This window comes from Schistocerca cancellata, chromosome 5, assembly GCF_023864275.1.
Source record: "Schistocerca cancellata isolate TAMUIC-IGC-003103 chromosome 5, iqSchCanc2.1, whole genome shotgun sequence".
Lineage (NCBI taxonomy): Eukaryota > Metazoa > Arthropoda > Insecta > Orthoptera > Acrididae > Schistocerca > Schistocerca cancellata.
In genome coordinates, this window is record NC_064630.1 from 67,085,985 (window position 1) to 67,100,979 (window position 14,995).

A 14,995-nucleotide genomic window follows, 5' to 3' on the forward strand; every position below is an offset into this window, starting at 1 on the left:
CTGTTGTCTTATCCAAGAAACAACAGAATGATTCACATTAAGCCATCAGGCCATATCAGTTTGTGATTCTCCTGTTTCCATTGTTCCTGTAGCCCTCCACAGCAGAGTGCCTGTAGGCATCTTCTCCGTGCCATACTGCACCATCTGTGACTGTGTACAAATTGACTGTGGATGTGGGACTACCCTGCAAACACTACCTCGCTTTACAGGAGCCCTGGCATCATTGCTGGCAAGATTGTCTGTTGATCAGACTGCCATCTTCCGTGTAGAACTCTATCTTCACGACATCTGTTGACAATTTGCATGATTACATCATGAAGTAGGCAAAGGGTGGGGAAATAGCAGTTTGTTGCTTTAATTTTGGACACCAGTGTATTTCCCATATCCCGGTGCCAATAGTAATTTCACATATTGTGTGTTTTCTTAATAACAAAGGCTTAAGCATTACTGAAATATCACAGGACACAGGCAGAACTGTACAGCTGTTGTTACTGCCATTTGCCATGTAGCTGTTGATCCAAACATCCTCCACCATTATATCCAATCTACTTTAACAGGTTTTAGTAACTTATGTATATGATGACTGAGTGCACTAAAATAACTAACGCAACATAGGAAATTTCAAATTTCTCTTCCACCTCCCCCCCTCTAGTTTGGAGTGAAACGAACTAAACTGGAAGGCCATTAGTCCCTTCATCGGTTAAGTGGCAAAACAGGAGCACACAAGTGTGTATGTATTTTAGCACAAAATAGTACAGTTCACTCTGACACACAATAATAATGCTGGCACTGACATCTTCCTGTGTCAATCTTTAAACATACTCCAATCTGAAACACAATTACTGATCTTTAACATCTCTTAAATATTAAGTGATACCAATTAGTACAATAAATTATGTGACAGATGACTTTCTCCACATACATTGTTGGTAGAAGTTACATACTGGAGCCGCCTTGTATTTCCCATAGTTTATTTACAATGTATGAACATAATATGCATCATAAACTTTGTCCATTATCTGATATCCTGTTTTCTGAATTTATCTAGCAGTTTTCGTTGTTAGGAGAAAGAGCGTGTCGAACATGACAAAGTCCATTTAAATATGGAGAAACTTTACACATTAAGCTATGTTACAGGTCAATCTGGCACAGCAACCTTTAATTGCCATTCACAATCTTAATCGAGACATTAGGCTTTGCTACATAGATGAGACTAGATTAATACTTATTCCATAGATCATGAATACAACACTTTGTAATGATGTGGAAGCTGTCAGCTTAACAAAAGGTTTCTGTACATGACATTGTTCAATTTATTTTCTAACAGTTGTAAATTTTCTAATTAATACCTAAAAATTCATCTATTGAGTATAAAGAGTTGTGATTCAGCAATTCTTTTAATTTGTTTTAAATGTTGGTTGGCTATCTGTCAGGCTTTTGATGCTATTTAGTAAGTGATCAAAGACTTTTGTGGCATCATAATTCACCCTTTTCTGTGCCAAGATTAGATTTAACCGAGTATAGTGCAGATCAGTGTTTCTCTGTGTGTTATAGCTATGCACATTGCTATTGCTTTTGAATTTGGATGGGTTATTAATACCAAATTGAATAAGTGAACACATAATTGTGAATTTAGTGAAGCTCCTGTGAATTTCCCTAGTTCCTTAAATAAATATCTGCAAGATGATCTTGGGTGGGTGCCAGCTATTAGTCCGATTGCATGCCTTTGTCCAATGAATACTTCTTTCCTTAATGATGAGTTACTCCAAAATATTATGCCACACAAAAGCAGTGACTGAAAATAGGCATAATAAGTTAATCTACTGATATGTTTATCGCCAAAACTTTCCAATAACCCTAATAGCGTAAGTAGCTGTACACAAACATTTTAGCAGATCACGGCTTCCAATTCAATCTCTCATCAACACATACCACCAAAAATTTTGAATATTCTTCTTTAGCTGCAGATTTTCTGTTCAAAGTCTTTTTTATTAATGATGTTATGCCATTACATTTTGCATATGGACTGTTAAGGTAAGATAGACAGACAGTTACGTGTTCCATTGATCAATCTCACGGTAACCATTATGATATGGAATGTGTCAAATGCAACCTACCCCATTCACTTAAATGGCACAATATGCATATATTAGACCTATAGATTTATTTATTCCTATTAAATAATTCATCTATGGTATAAAAGGAGGTGTCAAGGAGATATGATTTCAGTTTATATTTAAAGCTGTTACTGCTGTCTGTCAGACATTTTATCTCGTGATAATTTATTGAAAAGTTTTACAGCAGCATATTTTACGTCTTTCTGTAGCCTACCAAAGATAGTTTAAGTAGAGGATAGTGAAGTCTTCCTTTCTTCTGGTATTATAATCCATGAATGTCACTGTTGTTTTTAAATTGGTCCATGTAGTTGGAAACAAATTTCATTACTGAGTAAATGTACTGTGAGGCTGTTGTAAGAATTCCTAACCTTTTAAAGACAACCTACAAGATGGTGACTGAGTCCCACACATTTTTCTAACCACTTTCTTTTGAGCAGTGAATACTTTTTGCCTGTGTGCTGAGCTACCCCAAAATATTATTCCATACGACACCAGAGAGTGAAAGTATGCAAAGTATCTTAGTTGCTAACTTCTATATCCTCAAAATTAGCAATTATTCCGATTGCAAAAGTTGCTGAACCTAGTCTCTTTACAAGAGCCAAAATATGACTTTCCAATTAAGATTCTCATCTATATTTACACCCAAAAACTTTGTATGCTCTATCCTGGCTACTGACTTCTGTTGATGTGTTTTATTTATTGAAGGAACTATACTCCTTGCAGTAGAGCACTGTATGTACTGTGTCTTTTTAAAGTTCAGAGCAAGCCCATTCGCAGAAAACCAATCAATAACTTTTCCAAAAACATTATTTATATGATTTTCTATTGTAGTTTCTTTTACTGGATTAATGATGATTCTTGTATCATCAGCAAACAGTACAGTTTAGCTTCTTGTTTCAGGTAAGAAGGGAGATCATTCACATATACCAAGGCCAGAAGGGGAGCCATGATCGAACCCTGTGGAACACCTAACGTAACTTCCTGGCAGATTAAAACTGTGTGCCGGACCGAGACTCGAACTCGGGACCTTTGCCTTTCGCGGCATGTGCTCTACCAACTGAGCTGCCCAAGCACGACTCACACCCTGTCCTCACACCTTTACTTCTGCCAGTACCTTGTCCCCTTGTAGGAGACTCGAACTCGGGACCTTTGCCTTTCGCGGGCATGTGCTCTACCAACTGAGCTGCCCAAGCACGACTCACGCCCCGTCCTCACACCTTTACTTCTGCCAGTACCTTGTCTCCTACAAGGGGACAAGGTACTGATAGAAGTAAAGGTGTGAGGACGGGGCGTGAGTCGTGCTTGGGTAGCTCAGTTGGTAGAGCACTTGCCAGCGAAAGGCAAAGGCCCCGAGTTCGAGTCTCAGTCTGGCACACAGTTTTAATCTGCCAGGAAGTTTCATATCAGCGCACACTCTGCTGCAGAATGAAAATCTCATTCTGGACACCTAATGTAATTTCACCCCAGTTAGATGAGGTGGGAAATTTCCTTAAATCACTTACACCATATAAGGAAACATTTTGCTTCCTGTTCTGTAGATCTGACTTAAGCCACTCATACGCTGTTCCATTGATATCATAGAATTGTAATTTCTGTAGCATGTCATGGTTCACACAATCAAACTCTTTGGATAAGTCACAGAAAATTCCTATTGGTGACATTTTACTGATTAAAGGCTATTATGTTGGTAGTGAAACTGTATATTGCTATCTCAGTGGAACAGCATGTTTGAAATCCAAACTGTGATTTACTATGTATTCAATTACTGTTGTGATGGCTAACCACTCTTAGTACATTACATTCTCAACGATTTTTGAAAATGCTGTAGCCAAGGATAGTGGTTGGTAATTGTGGACATCTGCGGTGCCCCTTTCTTGTACACATACTTGACAACAGCATATTTTAACCTGTCTGGGTAAATACCTTAAGTTAGTGATGCATTATGGATGTGACTCAGAACATCAGCTGTAACTGCTCCACATTGTTTTAATAACTTGTTACAGATGTCATCTACTCCAACAGAACATTTATTTTTCAAAGATTTAATTATTTTTCTTATTTCACAAGAGGTTGTTAGATGAAAATTAATCTGACTAGGATTTCTCAAAACCTATTATTCCATATACTGCTTGGCCTTTTTTTTTTTTTTTTTTTTTTTTTTTCTTTCTTTAACCATACTCACCAATTTTTTCCCCTCCTCTTAAGAAATGGTTGTTAAATACATTAGTTAGTTGTGTATTGTTGATTAAGATGATCTCATTCTCTTTAATAGTAATACTACCTACCCCAGTGGTTACTTTTCCTGTGTCTCTTCTAACAGAAATTCCATACTGATATACATATTTTTTGATTTTCTGACAACTTCTCTCAGCATGTTACAATAATTTTTATAGTATAAAATTACTTCTGGGTCTTGACTAGATTATTGCTGCCTCATACAATTTTCTTTTCCTTTCTGAAGACACTTTAACAGCTGTAGTGATCCAAGGTTTCTTTGAAAACTGTTTGGTGTTACATTTAGTAATTTTTTGTATTTATCATTGGCATTTGGCTCATTACATACATCTCCCAATTAACATTACTTAAACTTTCTCTGAAGTGGTCTACAGATACCAGGTTGTCCAGCGTCACACTTTTACTTAATGGTTTCTGAACTGAACACTTTGCTAAGTTTTGTAAGTTAATCACTTGTGCATCATGGTCTGATAATCCACTGGCAACTCCTCCTTTACCCATGCTAAATCTGCAAGCTTAAGATGCTAAATTATACCTATTTATACCAACACTTTCCATCCTCATAGTTATGTGGTGTTCAGACAGACAAAGTATATCAATCTCATTCTCATTTTTGAAATAATCTAAACACACTAACAGCTCATCTCCTTCATTTTTTATTACCCTGATATTTTGATAAAGTAAACTGATAATACACTTAGCTTTATCCCTATTTACTCTACAAGGAGCTTCTTTTATTCTATTTTTCTTGACCACTGTCCATCTGAACTTCGACTTTAACCTTAAAAAAAAAAAAAAAAAAAAATGTCTGTCTGGTCCCATTAACCACAGGGATCATCCCTTGTGTGACTGTGGCCTCCCTTACAGTATCTGCTAATAGGGACACTAACTTATCTTTCCCCTTCCTATTTAGGAGCAGGTCACATGTAGTGTATCCCCACCTGCCAATAGCATCAACTGGAACACTACTCATGTGAGATTTTGCTGGTGCCTGGAGCATCCTGTTACGCTTAGTGTTAACATGCCTTCCAGCAGTGTTTATCCAGGGCTGATCATGGCACTGAAAGACCTCCGCAAACGCCACATCTGTGTGCCCAGTTTCTGATCCCATTTTGTCCAGGTTAGTCCTAATACTGTATCTTGGATTCATAGCCAGGCTGTTTCCTGCAACTATAATTACCTGATCTTCCTTCTCCAAGTCCCTGCATAGCTGACCAAAGTTTTCTGTCACCTGGCTGATGCTAGCACTTGGTTTCACGAAAATCGCGACCTGGCTTCACCTAACTTCTCCTGAAGTGGTTGGCCTACACCCCACCCATGACTGCTACCTAGAAGCAGAATTCTTCTTTTCCTATCCTGATTTGATCAAAACCTATCTTTTCTTTAAGCTAATATTCTGCTTCAACCTATATTCATCTACATCTGGATGAGGCCCTCCTGCACTACTTCAGACAGCAAGCCAAACTGATTTACTAACAGAATTTCTAAAGTTTTTCCAACAGTTTCCCTTTTTCGCCCTTTGCTTGTTACCTTTTCCTAGCAACCCATCTCTTTTTCTTCCCTTAGCCTACATAATTCCAAATTTACATTTTCTAATTCAGCCTTAAGGGCACAAATCTTTGCCTCTTGTTCAGAGATTTTTCTGTCCTTTCTACATAACCTACATTGCCATGGAAGAACCTCATTCTCTACCCCTGTTTTCTTGCCCCTGCATTCACCCCAAATGAAACTATAACCTACAGTCTACACAGAACACCCACTCCTCCAGATTTTGGCAACCACCACATTTGTCACAAGATCACTGAAGTTTCATAACCTGTACTAATACATAATTAAATACTAATGCAAACAAACTTTTAAACTTACTTCTGAAAGTTCGAATTAACTACTTACACTCTGTATGACAGACACTAATTAATTTAACTTCGGAAAAAAACACTCACCAGAAATTTACACCTAAAATGTAAACAAAACTAACGACTATTGACCTTTACGAAATACCTTCTTTTCGATCTAAATATGCTCAGAAAAGTGAAAACTTCACTAGATAGCCTAGCGAAGATGCAAGAAATTAAGGCTCATATGGACTTTTAGACAATGGTTTTTCCTCGCTCTATTTTCAAGTGAAATAGGTGAGGAAGTGACAGGCAGTGATACAAGGCACCCTCCTCTATGCACTGTGTGAGCGGTTTATTTCAACCTTCTGCACATTTCCAGTTAAACATGAGTTAAACCATTAGTGCAAAGCCCTTCTTGTATCACAATACTGAAGCTTATCAAGAAGAATTTCATGATTTACACAATCAAAAGCCTTTGAGAGCTCACCAAAAAATCCCAATCAACGATGTTCAATTATTCGTATCAGTCCCAATGGGCAATGTTCAGTTATTTGTATCGGTCTGTTGCCACAAACAGAGATTGGGAGGAGGAGGGACGTCCAATCTCATAGTTCTACCAATATTTGTTTTTAAATCATACAGTAATGGGGCCTATATTAGATGAATTACATAAGGCTACCTTAATTTTTTTAAAAAAGGAAAATCTATGAAATGACAGTAAATACCTACTGAAGAACACCCACACATAGTATGTAAATACATGTACCATATTTACAAGCTACGTATAACAAATGATATAAAATATTCATGAGCCATTTAACCAACAATGTGGGATGACTAGACCCTTAAATGCATTTTCAGTGTCTGAGAAGACTCCTACGATCTGATCTAGGAGTCTGCCCAGACAATCTGATGCTTTAGTAAACAAGGTACAACTGCTGTTCTTACATGCAAGCATGCTGACAGAAGTATTAATTTGAAATCTGCCAGTGACAGCAGTGAGCTTTCAATAGCATCCCTAAAATTTAGAATGATTATTTCGCAAAATAATTAACATTCATGCTTCTCTATCCCCTCATTCCCTTCCCACCTGCGTCAGTTTTATTTTCTGCAATACAAATATTTGCTTCCTATTATTGAACTATCACTGATTCAAAAATAGGGCCTAACTGACTTTTTTATCGACTTCTACTGTGTTCTTGCTGTGAGTTTCTTGTTTGAACATTATTCTCTTTCCTACTATTTTCGTCCATACAGTGTAACATTCAGAAAAGTTATCGGAATTACGTCTTCATTTAATGTATTTTAGCGTCATTCTAACGCAAATAACAATTGTTAACTACTAAGTATGGATCTAAAATGTGTTCACATTTTGTTTTTTACAAGTGATAATTTAATGAGCTGCATACTTACAGTATTATATCTGCGAAAGGAGCGAAGCCACTGTCATATTGCCAAAAATATGATGGGCGGGAACCAAAACCCGGTCACCGTACGTGGCGTCTTTACATGTTTTCCCTACGCTGCTTCTTCACAGTATATGCATGAACAGCCTACCTCAACCACTGACGTTAAATTTCACTTTAGAGCAGAATATACTGTGGGGCAACGACAAATCATCTCGCAAACACGTAGGTTAGTTGTTATCCAACCAGCTGTACACTGAATATTTTTGTTATATTTTTCAAGAGAGTCACACTTTAAGGGAGCAACGCTCAGTGAATTATAAGGTTTCAGTTTCACAGTATTCATTCTAACTCCGACGAATTAAAATTTTGAACAAGGAGCACGGCTAGGTATTTCTTTATTCCAGATCATGGCGGTCACATAACGGAAAATGAATCACTCTGCCACAAACTCTGGAGTCCACACAATTCGCACTTTAAAGTGAAACTATGATTTACTTAGTAAACTTACGGTCAACTCCATGACTTCGAGATGAGCAGCGAGATCTTACCTCTAGACATTTACAGGTCGGATGACCATTGAACCGCTAACACCCTCATATCAAAACACTTCCTTCTCTGAATATAAGGTAACATCTCTGCTGCTCAGTGCTAATTACAAAGATAAGCTTATCATCACACAGGACAGAAAGTGTTGTGGACGCCAAGGTTGTAAGTCGGCGAAGGACCTTAGGGAAAATTTATTGTATTATCTGCAAACAACTTGTATTTTAAGGGTGAGCATACAAACAAGAACGCAGCGTCGCGTTAGGACTCGTTAGCCATACTTCAAGGAGATGGCAGTCCATAAACAGCGTTAACCAATAGCCACTTCCACTGTCTAGTGGAGGTGAAACGAATAACGAATATATTTTGTGTAATCATGCTTTTGAAATAAAATTAAAGTTTTTGGTCGGTTATTGAATTTACATTTGGCTGCACGCTCCGCTTATACATATATTGAACTGCTACTTTCCAAGAAAACAACATTAATGCAGTGATTTCTGTAATGTTTTTACACATATCACACATTAAGTCTCCCAGGTATTTGCGAGATGATGATAATATGAAAATTAATTAGTAAATATCATTCACTAGATACCCATTTAGTGAATTAAATTGTCTTTGGGGTACAAACTTCATCCCAATTGAACTTATCAGTTACTTGTATGTGACATTGGCTCACCTCATACATTTTAAAGCTTTGTCAACTAATATTGCTATTTTAATTCTGCTCAGTATAAAAACCTAGACAGTGTTTACAGATTGCTATGATAAGAATACTGCGTGCAATATTTGCATAGAGTCTTTTATTTTTTTCATTCATGCAGTAGGCCTGCTAAATAAATTGCTTACAGTAACTATCACAAAACACAATTTACTACATTTTGTTGTTAATTTTATTCATTTTGGTTAACTGTAGCACCTTTATCATCATCAAAAAGAACTTTCTACTCCTATTTATCGATTTCTTAAAACATGGGAAATCATTCACATGTGGCAGTAAGTATTCATGAGTCTCGATCACATTTACTGGAATACGGTTGCAATTTCTTTAGATGTAAATAAGGAAACATTAATTTGTCCATTCCTTTTCTTAAATATAAAGTAAATCTGTAATACATTGCTCCGTAGTCCCCAAAAATGTAACTTCTTTAAGAGAATGCTGTGATTTGTGTAATGACATGCCTTGCATGGAGCTACTGAGAAATCTCAACTGTTGATCTTCTTATGTAGTTTGTGGATGTGTCAATAGATGTTCCAGTAAAAAATGTAAGACAGCCATCTGTAGTATGTAACATCAATTTCAACCACCATCTCCGTCAGCTCTGGTTGGAGAGCATGTGTGCATGAGGTGTTCTTGCTTATGTGAATGACTGTGGGGGGTTTCCTTTTCTGAAAGAGGCTTTGGCCGAAAGCTAAATGTGTAATAGTCTTTTCGTTGAGCCTGTCTGCAACACAACATGGTATCTTTATAGTGAGTAGCAATCTATCCTTTTCCTTATGTTGTTATTGTTCCAGCCTGGAGCTTCCATTGTTTAACATCAATTTCAGGGTAGTCTAATACGTTGTCATATTTTATGCTACTGGTACTGCTAATTAAAGTGTTTCCTTGAGTATATGTGATGTAAGTGTCATTACCATGTTTTTAAACCAAATGCCAGATTTATGTGATTTATTCTGAGGTCCATATTTAATAGTGTATAAACCATTGTTCTACAAGGATTATAAAACTGCTCACATATTGGACAGTCCCACAATATCAGTTACTCAGATAGGCCTGTGATTTAGAATTCTTAGTTATCTGTGAGAGTGAAATTTATAGGAGTTGGACTACAACACACAGTTACAAAGCAGGGTAGTGCAGTGGTAAAAACCCTACACTTGCAGTTCAAAGTGCAGTTCAATGATACAGATTTAGATTTTCTGAGTTTGCCCCATTTCTCTTGATGCAAAAGCAGAATTATTCCTGTGAGAAGAATGTTCCTGATTTCCTTCCCTGCCCAGTCTCTATAGGGATTTGCTTTGACCCTTAAAGATCTTGTCATCGGCAGTATGTTAAAATAAAATCGTGTTTTCTTCCTTCAACATCTAGTACCAAATGATAGTCCTCTGAATCAGTTGCATTGTTGAGGAAGTGTTATGCATTTATTGTGGATGATACAATCATTTAAGTGGTTTCTTGTGATAATTTATGGCAAATAAATTTAGACTAGTTCTGCAAGGTTTGCAGAAGAGCTTCTGTGAAGTTCGGAAGGTAGGAGGCGACGTACTGTCAGAATTGAAGCTGTGAGGGCGGGTCATGTGTCATACTCCGATAGCTCAGATGGTAGAGCACTTGCCCACGAAAGGCAAAGGTCCCCGAGTTCGAGTCTCGGTCCAGCACACAGCCAGGAAGGTTCATATCAGCACACGCTCTGCTGCAGAGTGAAAATCTCATTCTACTCATTTCTGAGCCAAAAATACCTTTTGCAAATGGGAAATGTAGCCACAGAATATAATGCTTCAAGTCATAAGTAAATCAAAATGCACAAAGTAGACTAGGCCCTAATTTTCTTGTTGGACTATCGCTTGTTGAAGGTAACTGTACCAGCATTCACTTTTTGAACAATTTCCTGAACTTGCAAGATAGCTTACCATCTATGTCGGAACAGCTCGGGATTCATCCTGTTTGGACTCACTTATCATGTCCTGTTTTGTGTTATCAAAATGTCAGTTTTAGTTGAATTGTGTATTTGAAACTGTATAAACTGAGTTGTACAGTGATTTAGCATCAGTTTATTTCCTACTAGCCTTGAACTTGTATCTTGAACTGCATTATTTGTTTCGTTGCCTCTGTGACACTCAACAGCCTTCTACATCTACATCTATACTTCCTTCACTACCAAGTTAGTGTCATCTGCAAACAATTATATTTTAGAATTGCCTGCCATATTAAAAGGAACGGTAGTGGTCCCACCACCAACCTCTGAGGCACCATGCATTTAACCATGCTCCTATCAGAGGCCACCTCATAGTGGTTCTAATTACTGTGGAGAATGACATTTTAGTGTCTGTTCTTAACGTATGAGAGCAAAGAAGCTGTTACCATCTGTAGTAATATTTCGTGATCACCTCAATCAGAAGCCTCAGTTACATCAAAGAAGATATATAATGATCACAACTTTTTGTGTTATCAGCCCAATGCATCATAGAGAAGAGAGAATACAAGGTGTGATCAAAAAGTAATGGGAATTTTCGGTTTTCTTAAAGAAGCTTTATTTATTCAACAACAACTTTGTCTCCTTCAAAGGAATCCCTCTCAGATCTAATACATTTGTGTCAGTGCTTTTTCCAATTTTGGAAGCTTGTCTGGAACATCAGTTTTCATTATTATGCGAAGGAAAGTTGCTACTCATCATATAGCAGAGATGCTGAGTCGCAGATTGGCACAACAAAAAGACTCTACAATTAAAGCTTTTGGCCATGGGCCTTCGTCAACAACACACACACACACACACACACACACAAAACTGCAGTCTCATGCAACTGGTTGCGTTCGTATGCGTGAGTTCGCGCACGCCCGCGCACGTTTGTGTATGTGTGTGTCTCTGTTGCCGAAGGCCCATTGTCGAAAGCTTTAATTGTGAGAGTCTTTTTGTTGTGCTTATCTGCAACTCAGCATCTCCACTATGTGGTGAGTAGCAGCTTCCCTTCTCATAATATTGTTACAGTCCATTCTGGGTTTTCCATTGTTTGATTTTCACTTTTCATTATGGTGTTCAGCTCCCTCAGCAATTCTGTTTTTGTCTCATCAATGGCAGTAAAACAACAGCCTTTCACGGTTTTCTTCAACCTTGGAATGGAAAGGAGTTGCAGGGGCCACGTCCAGTGAATTTGCTGGCTGAGGCAACATACCGGTTTTGTTTTTTTGCAAAAAAAAAAAAATCATGAACAAGCATTGAGATGTGGGTGAGAATATTATTGTGGTGTAATTTCCTCGAGTGGTTTTACCACAGTTCTGGTCATTGTCTTTGGATTGCTTCATGTGAATGGCACTTAACTTCCAGGTAGCATTTCTAATTGACCATAGGGCCAGAACTCATGATGCTTTATCCCATTACTTTCGAAGAAAACATTGAGAAGAACCTTCACATGTGACCAAACTTTTCAAATATTTTTAGTATTGGCTCTTCAGGCAGTTACTGTTGGAGCAGTTGGGCCTTGGTTTGAACGTCGTACCCATACACTCATATTTTATCGCCTGTTATAACCTTCCTTAAAAGTCCTGATTCACTGTCACTTTCATTCAGCAATTCCTGACCAATGTCCTCATGACATTGTTTTTGGTCGAAACACAACAATTTCGGAACAGACTTTGCTGTAACGCATTTCATGCCAGAAACATTCAAAAAATTGGTTTTCAAGAGCCAAAGCATATCCCAACATCATCAGAAATCTCTCTGATGATGCTTTTCTTATTTTCCAGAACCATTTTGTTTATTTCTTCCACATTGCCGTCAATTACTGGTGTGCTAGGGTGTCCAGGGCAGTCGTCATCTTCAGTGTCTTCTCAACCATCGTTAAAATGGTTATACCATTCGTAAACTCTTGTTTTACTGATAGCAGATTCACCGAAATCCACAGTCAACATTCTGAATTCAGTGCTACACTTTTTATTCCATTATTCAAGCGAAATTTAATGTGAATGCTTTGATCCATCTTTTTCAAAAGTAGAAATTCACTGAGCACTTAAAAACACATTTAACCTTTTCAGCTGTCAACAATAAACTAAATACTGAGAACAGCTGAAAATCAGGGAAATGTGTGCATACAAGATAAAAAATATTGATGTATAATAAAAATCACATTATTTTTTGATAACACCTCATATAGCATTTTCACTAGTAAGTGAAATCACTTCTAAAATCAAACTGTTTGTTTGACAGAAAATTATGTGAACTGAAATGGTGAATTACTTTCTTATATACAGCCCTTTCATTAACTTTTGCAAATACTGATGGCATAGAAATAGGTACAGTGTATAATTATGTACATTATGCCTTTTTCCTTTTTTATAAAAGTGGTTTCGTTGTGTGTATTTTAGTCATTCAGGAAGCTGAACATTCCTATAGTAAAAAATTGCAAATGTGGCCAAGCATAGAGCTGAAGTATGCAGTGCAGTGCTTTAGTATCCTGCTAGATACTCCATGATGTCCATGAGTGTCCTAGGTCTTCAGTAATTTAATTATTGACTAGGCTGGGTGTGTTGGTGGAATGAGGGCTGTGTGGTTCAGGAATGGGATCAGGGAAGGGCTGGATGGTTGAGGAAACTAACGAAGGTTGACACCAGGAGAGCTATGGGAATGTAGGATATATTGCAGGGAGAGTTCCCACCTGTGCAGTTGAGAAAAGCTGGTGTTGGTGGGAAGGATTCATAAGGCACAGGCTGTGAAGCAGTCATTGAAATGAAGGATGACTTGTTGGGCAGCATGCTCAGCAACAGGGTGGTCCACCTGTTTCTTGGCCACAGCTTGTCATTGGCCATTCATGCGAAAAGACAGCTTGTTCGTTGTCATGCCCACATAGAATGCAGCACAGTGGTTGCAGCTTAGCTTTCATATTATGTGACTGGTTTCACAAGTAGCCCTGCCTTTGATGGGATAGGTATGTTTGTGACCAGACTGGAGTAGGTGGTGGTGAGAGGATGTATGGAACAGGTCTTGAATCTAGGGCTACTAAAGGGATAGTGAGCACATTTCAGGGCATGACAAGAGATAGTTGAAACCTTGGCGGAGAATGTAATTCAGTTGCTTCAGTCCTGGGTACTGAGTTACAAGGGGAGTGCTCCTCTGTGGCCAGACAGTGAGACTTTGGAAGGTTGTGGGAGATCAGATAGATAAGACTCGGGAGGTTTGTTTCTGTACAAAGTTGGGAGGATAAATACGATCTGTGAAGGCCTCAGTGAGACCCTCGGTATATTTTGAGAGGGACCTCTCGTCACTGCAGATGCGGTGACCATGGGTAGCTAGGATGTATGGAAGGGACTTCTTGGTATGGAACAGGTGGCAGCTGTCGGAGTGGAGGTATTGCTGGTGGTTCGTAGGTTTGATATGGACAGGGATACTGATGTAGCCATCTGTGAGGTGGATGTCAACATGTAGGAAGGTGGATTGTTGGATTGAGCAGGACCAGGCGAAGCAAATGGGGGAAAAGCTATTCAGGTTCTGGACGAATGTGGATATGATGTCCTCACCCTTGATCCAGATTGCAGAGATGTCATCAGTGAATCTGAACCAGGTGAAGCGTTTAGGATTTCGGGTGTTTGGGAAGGTTTCCTCTAGATGGCCCATGTATAGGTTGGCATAGGATGGTGCCATGCAGGTGATGATAGCTGTACCCTGGATTTGTTTATATGTAATGCCTTCAAAGGAGAAGTCATTGTTGGTGAGGGTATAGTTGGTCATGGGGATTAGCAAGGAGATCGTTGGTTTGGAATCCATCGGACATTGAGAAAGGTAGTGTTCAACAAGGGTAAGGCCATGGGTATTAGGGATGTTAGTGTAAAGGGAGGTGACATCAATATTAAGGAACAGGGCAGCATGTGGTAAAGGGACAGAAACTGTGGAGAGTCAATGGAGGAAATGGTTGGGATCTCTTATAGAAGGGTAAGTTCCAGGTAATAGGCTGAAAGTGTTGGTCTGTTAGAGCACAGATTCTCTCAGTGTGGGCACAGTAACTGGTCAGAACGAGATATCCTCGGTGGTTGTGGGGGTTGGCCCCATTGTGGTCAGTTACTGTGCCCCCACTGAGAGAATCTCTGCCCTTGTAGACCAACACCTTCAGTCTATTACCCAGAACCTACTCTCTTATATAAAAG

At 38.5% G+C, this 14,995-nt stretch overlaps 2 protein-coding genes across 4 annotated transcripts in view; one reads left to right on the forward strand and one right to left on the reverse strand.

Annotated features, from left to right (window-relative positions):
* Positions 1–8,225, reverse strand: part of LOC126187990 (ADP-ribosylation factor 6) — a 113,008-nt gene extending 104,783 nt beyond the window's left edge. Inside the window, exon 1 of one of the 3 annotated variants that reach the window (XM_049929396.1) lies at positions 8,148–8,225. The gene's annotated coding sequence lies outside the window, so the exon portion shown is untranslated. Of the gene's footprint in view, positions 1–7,603; positions 8,024–8,107 lie in introns of those variants that run through there. The other 2 variants (XM_049929397.1, XM_049929398.1) reach the window with 2 other exon arrangements.
* The window catches only part of LOC126187989 (trans-1,2-dihydrobenzene-1,2-diol dehydrogenase-like), a 123,780-nt gene continuing 116,936 nt past the window's right edge, over positions 8,152–14,995 (forward strand). The window contains exon 1 of the mRNA XM_049929395.1: positions 8,152–8,372. Within this exon, the coding sequence (XP_049785352.1) occupies positions 8,169–8,372 (204 nt within the window). The 5' untranslated portion in view covers positions 8,152–8,168. The remainder of the gene's footprint in view (positions 8,373–14,995) is intronic.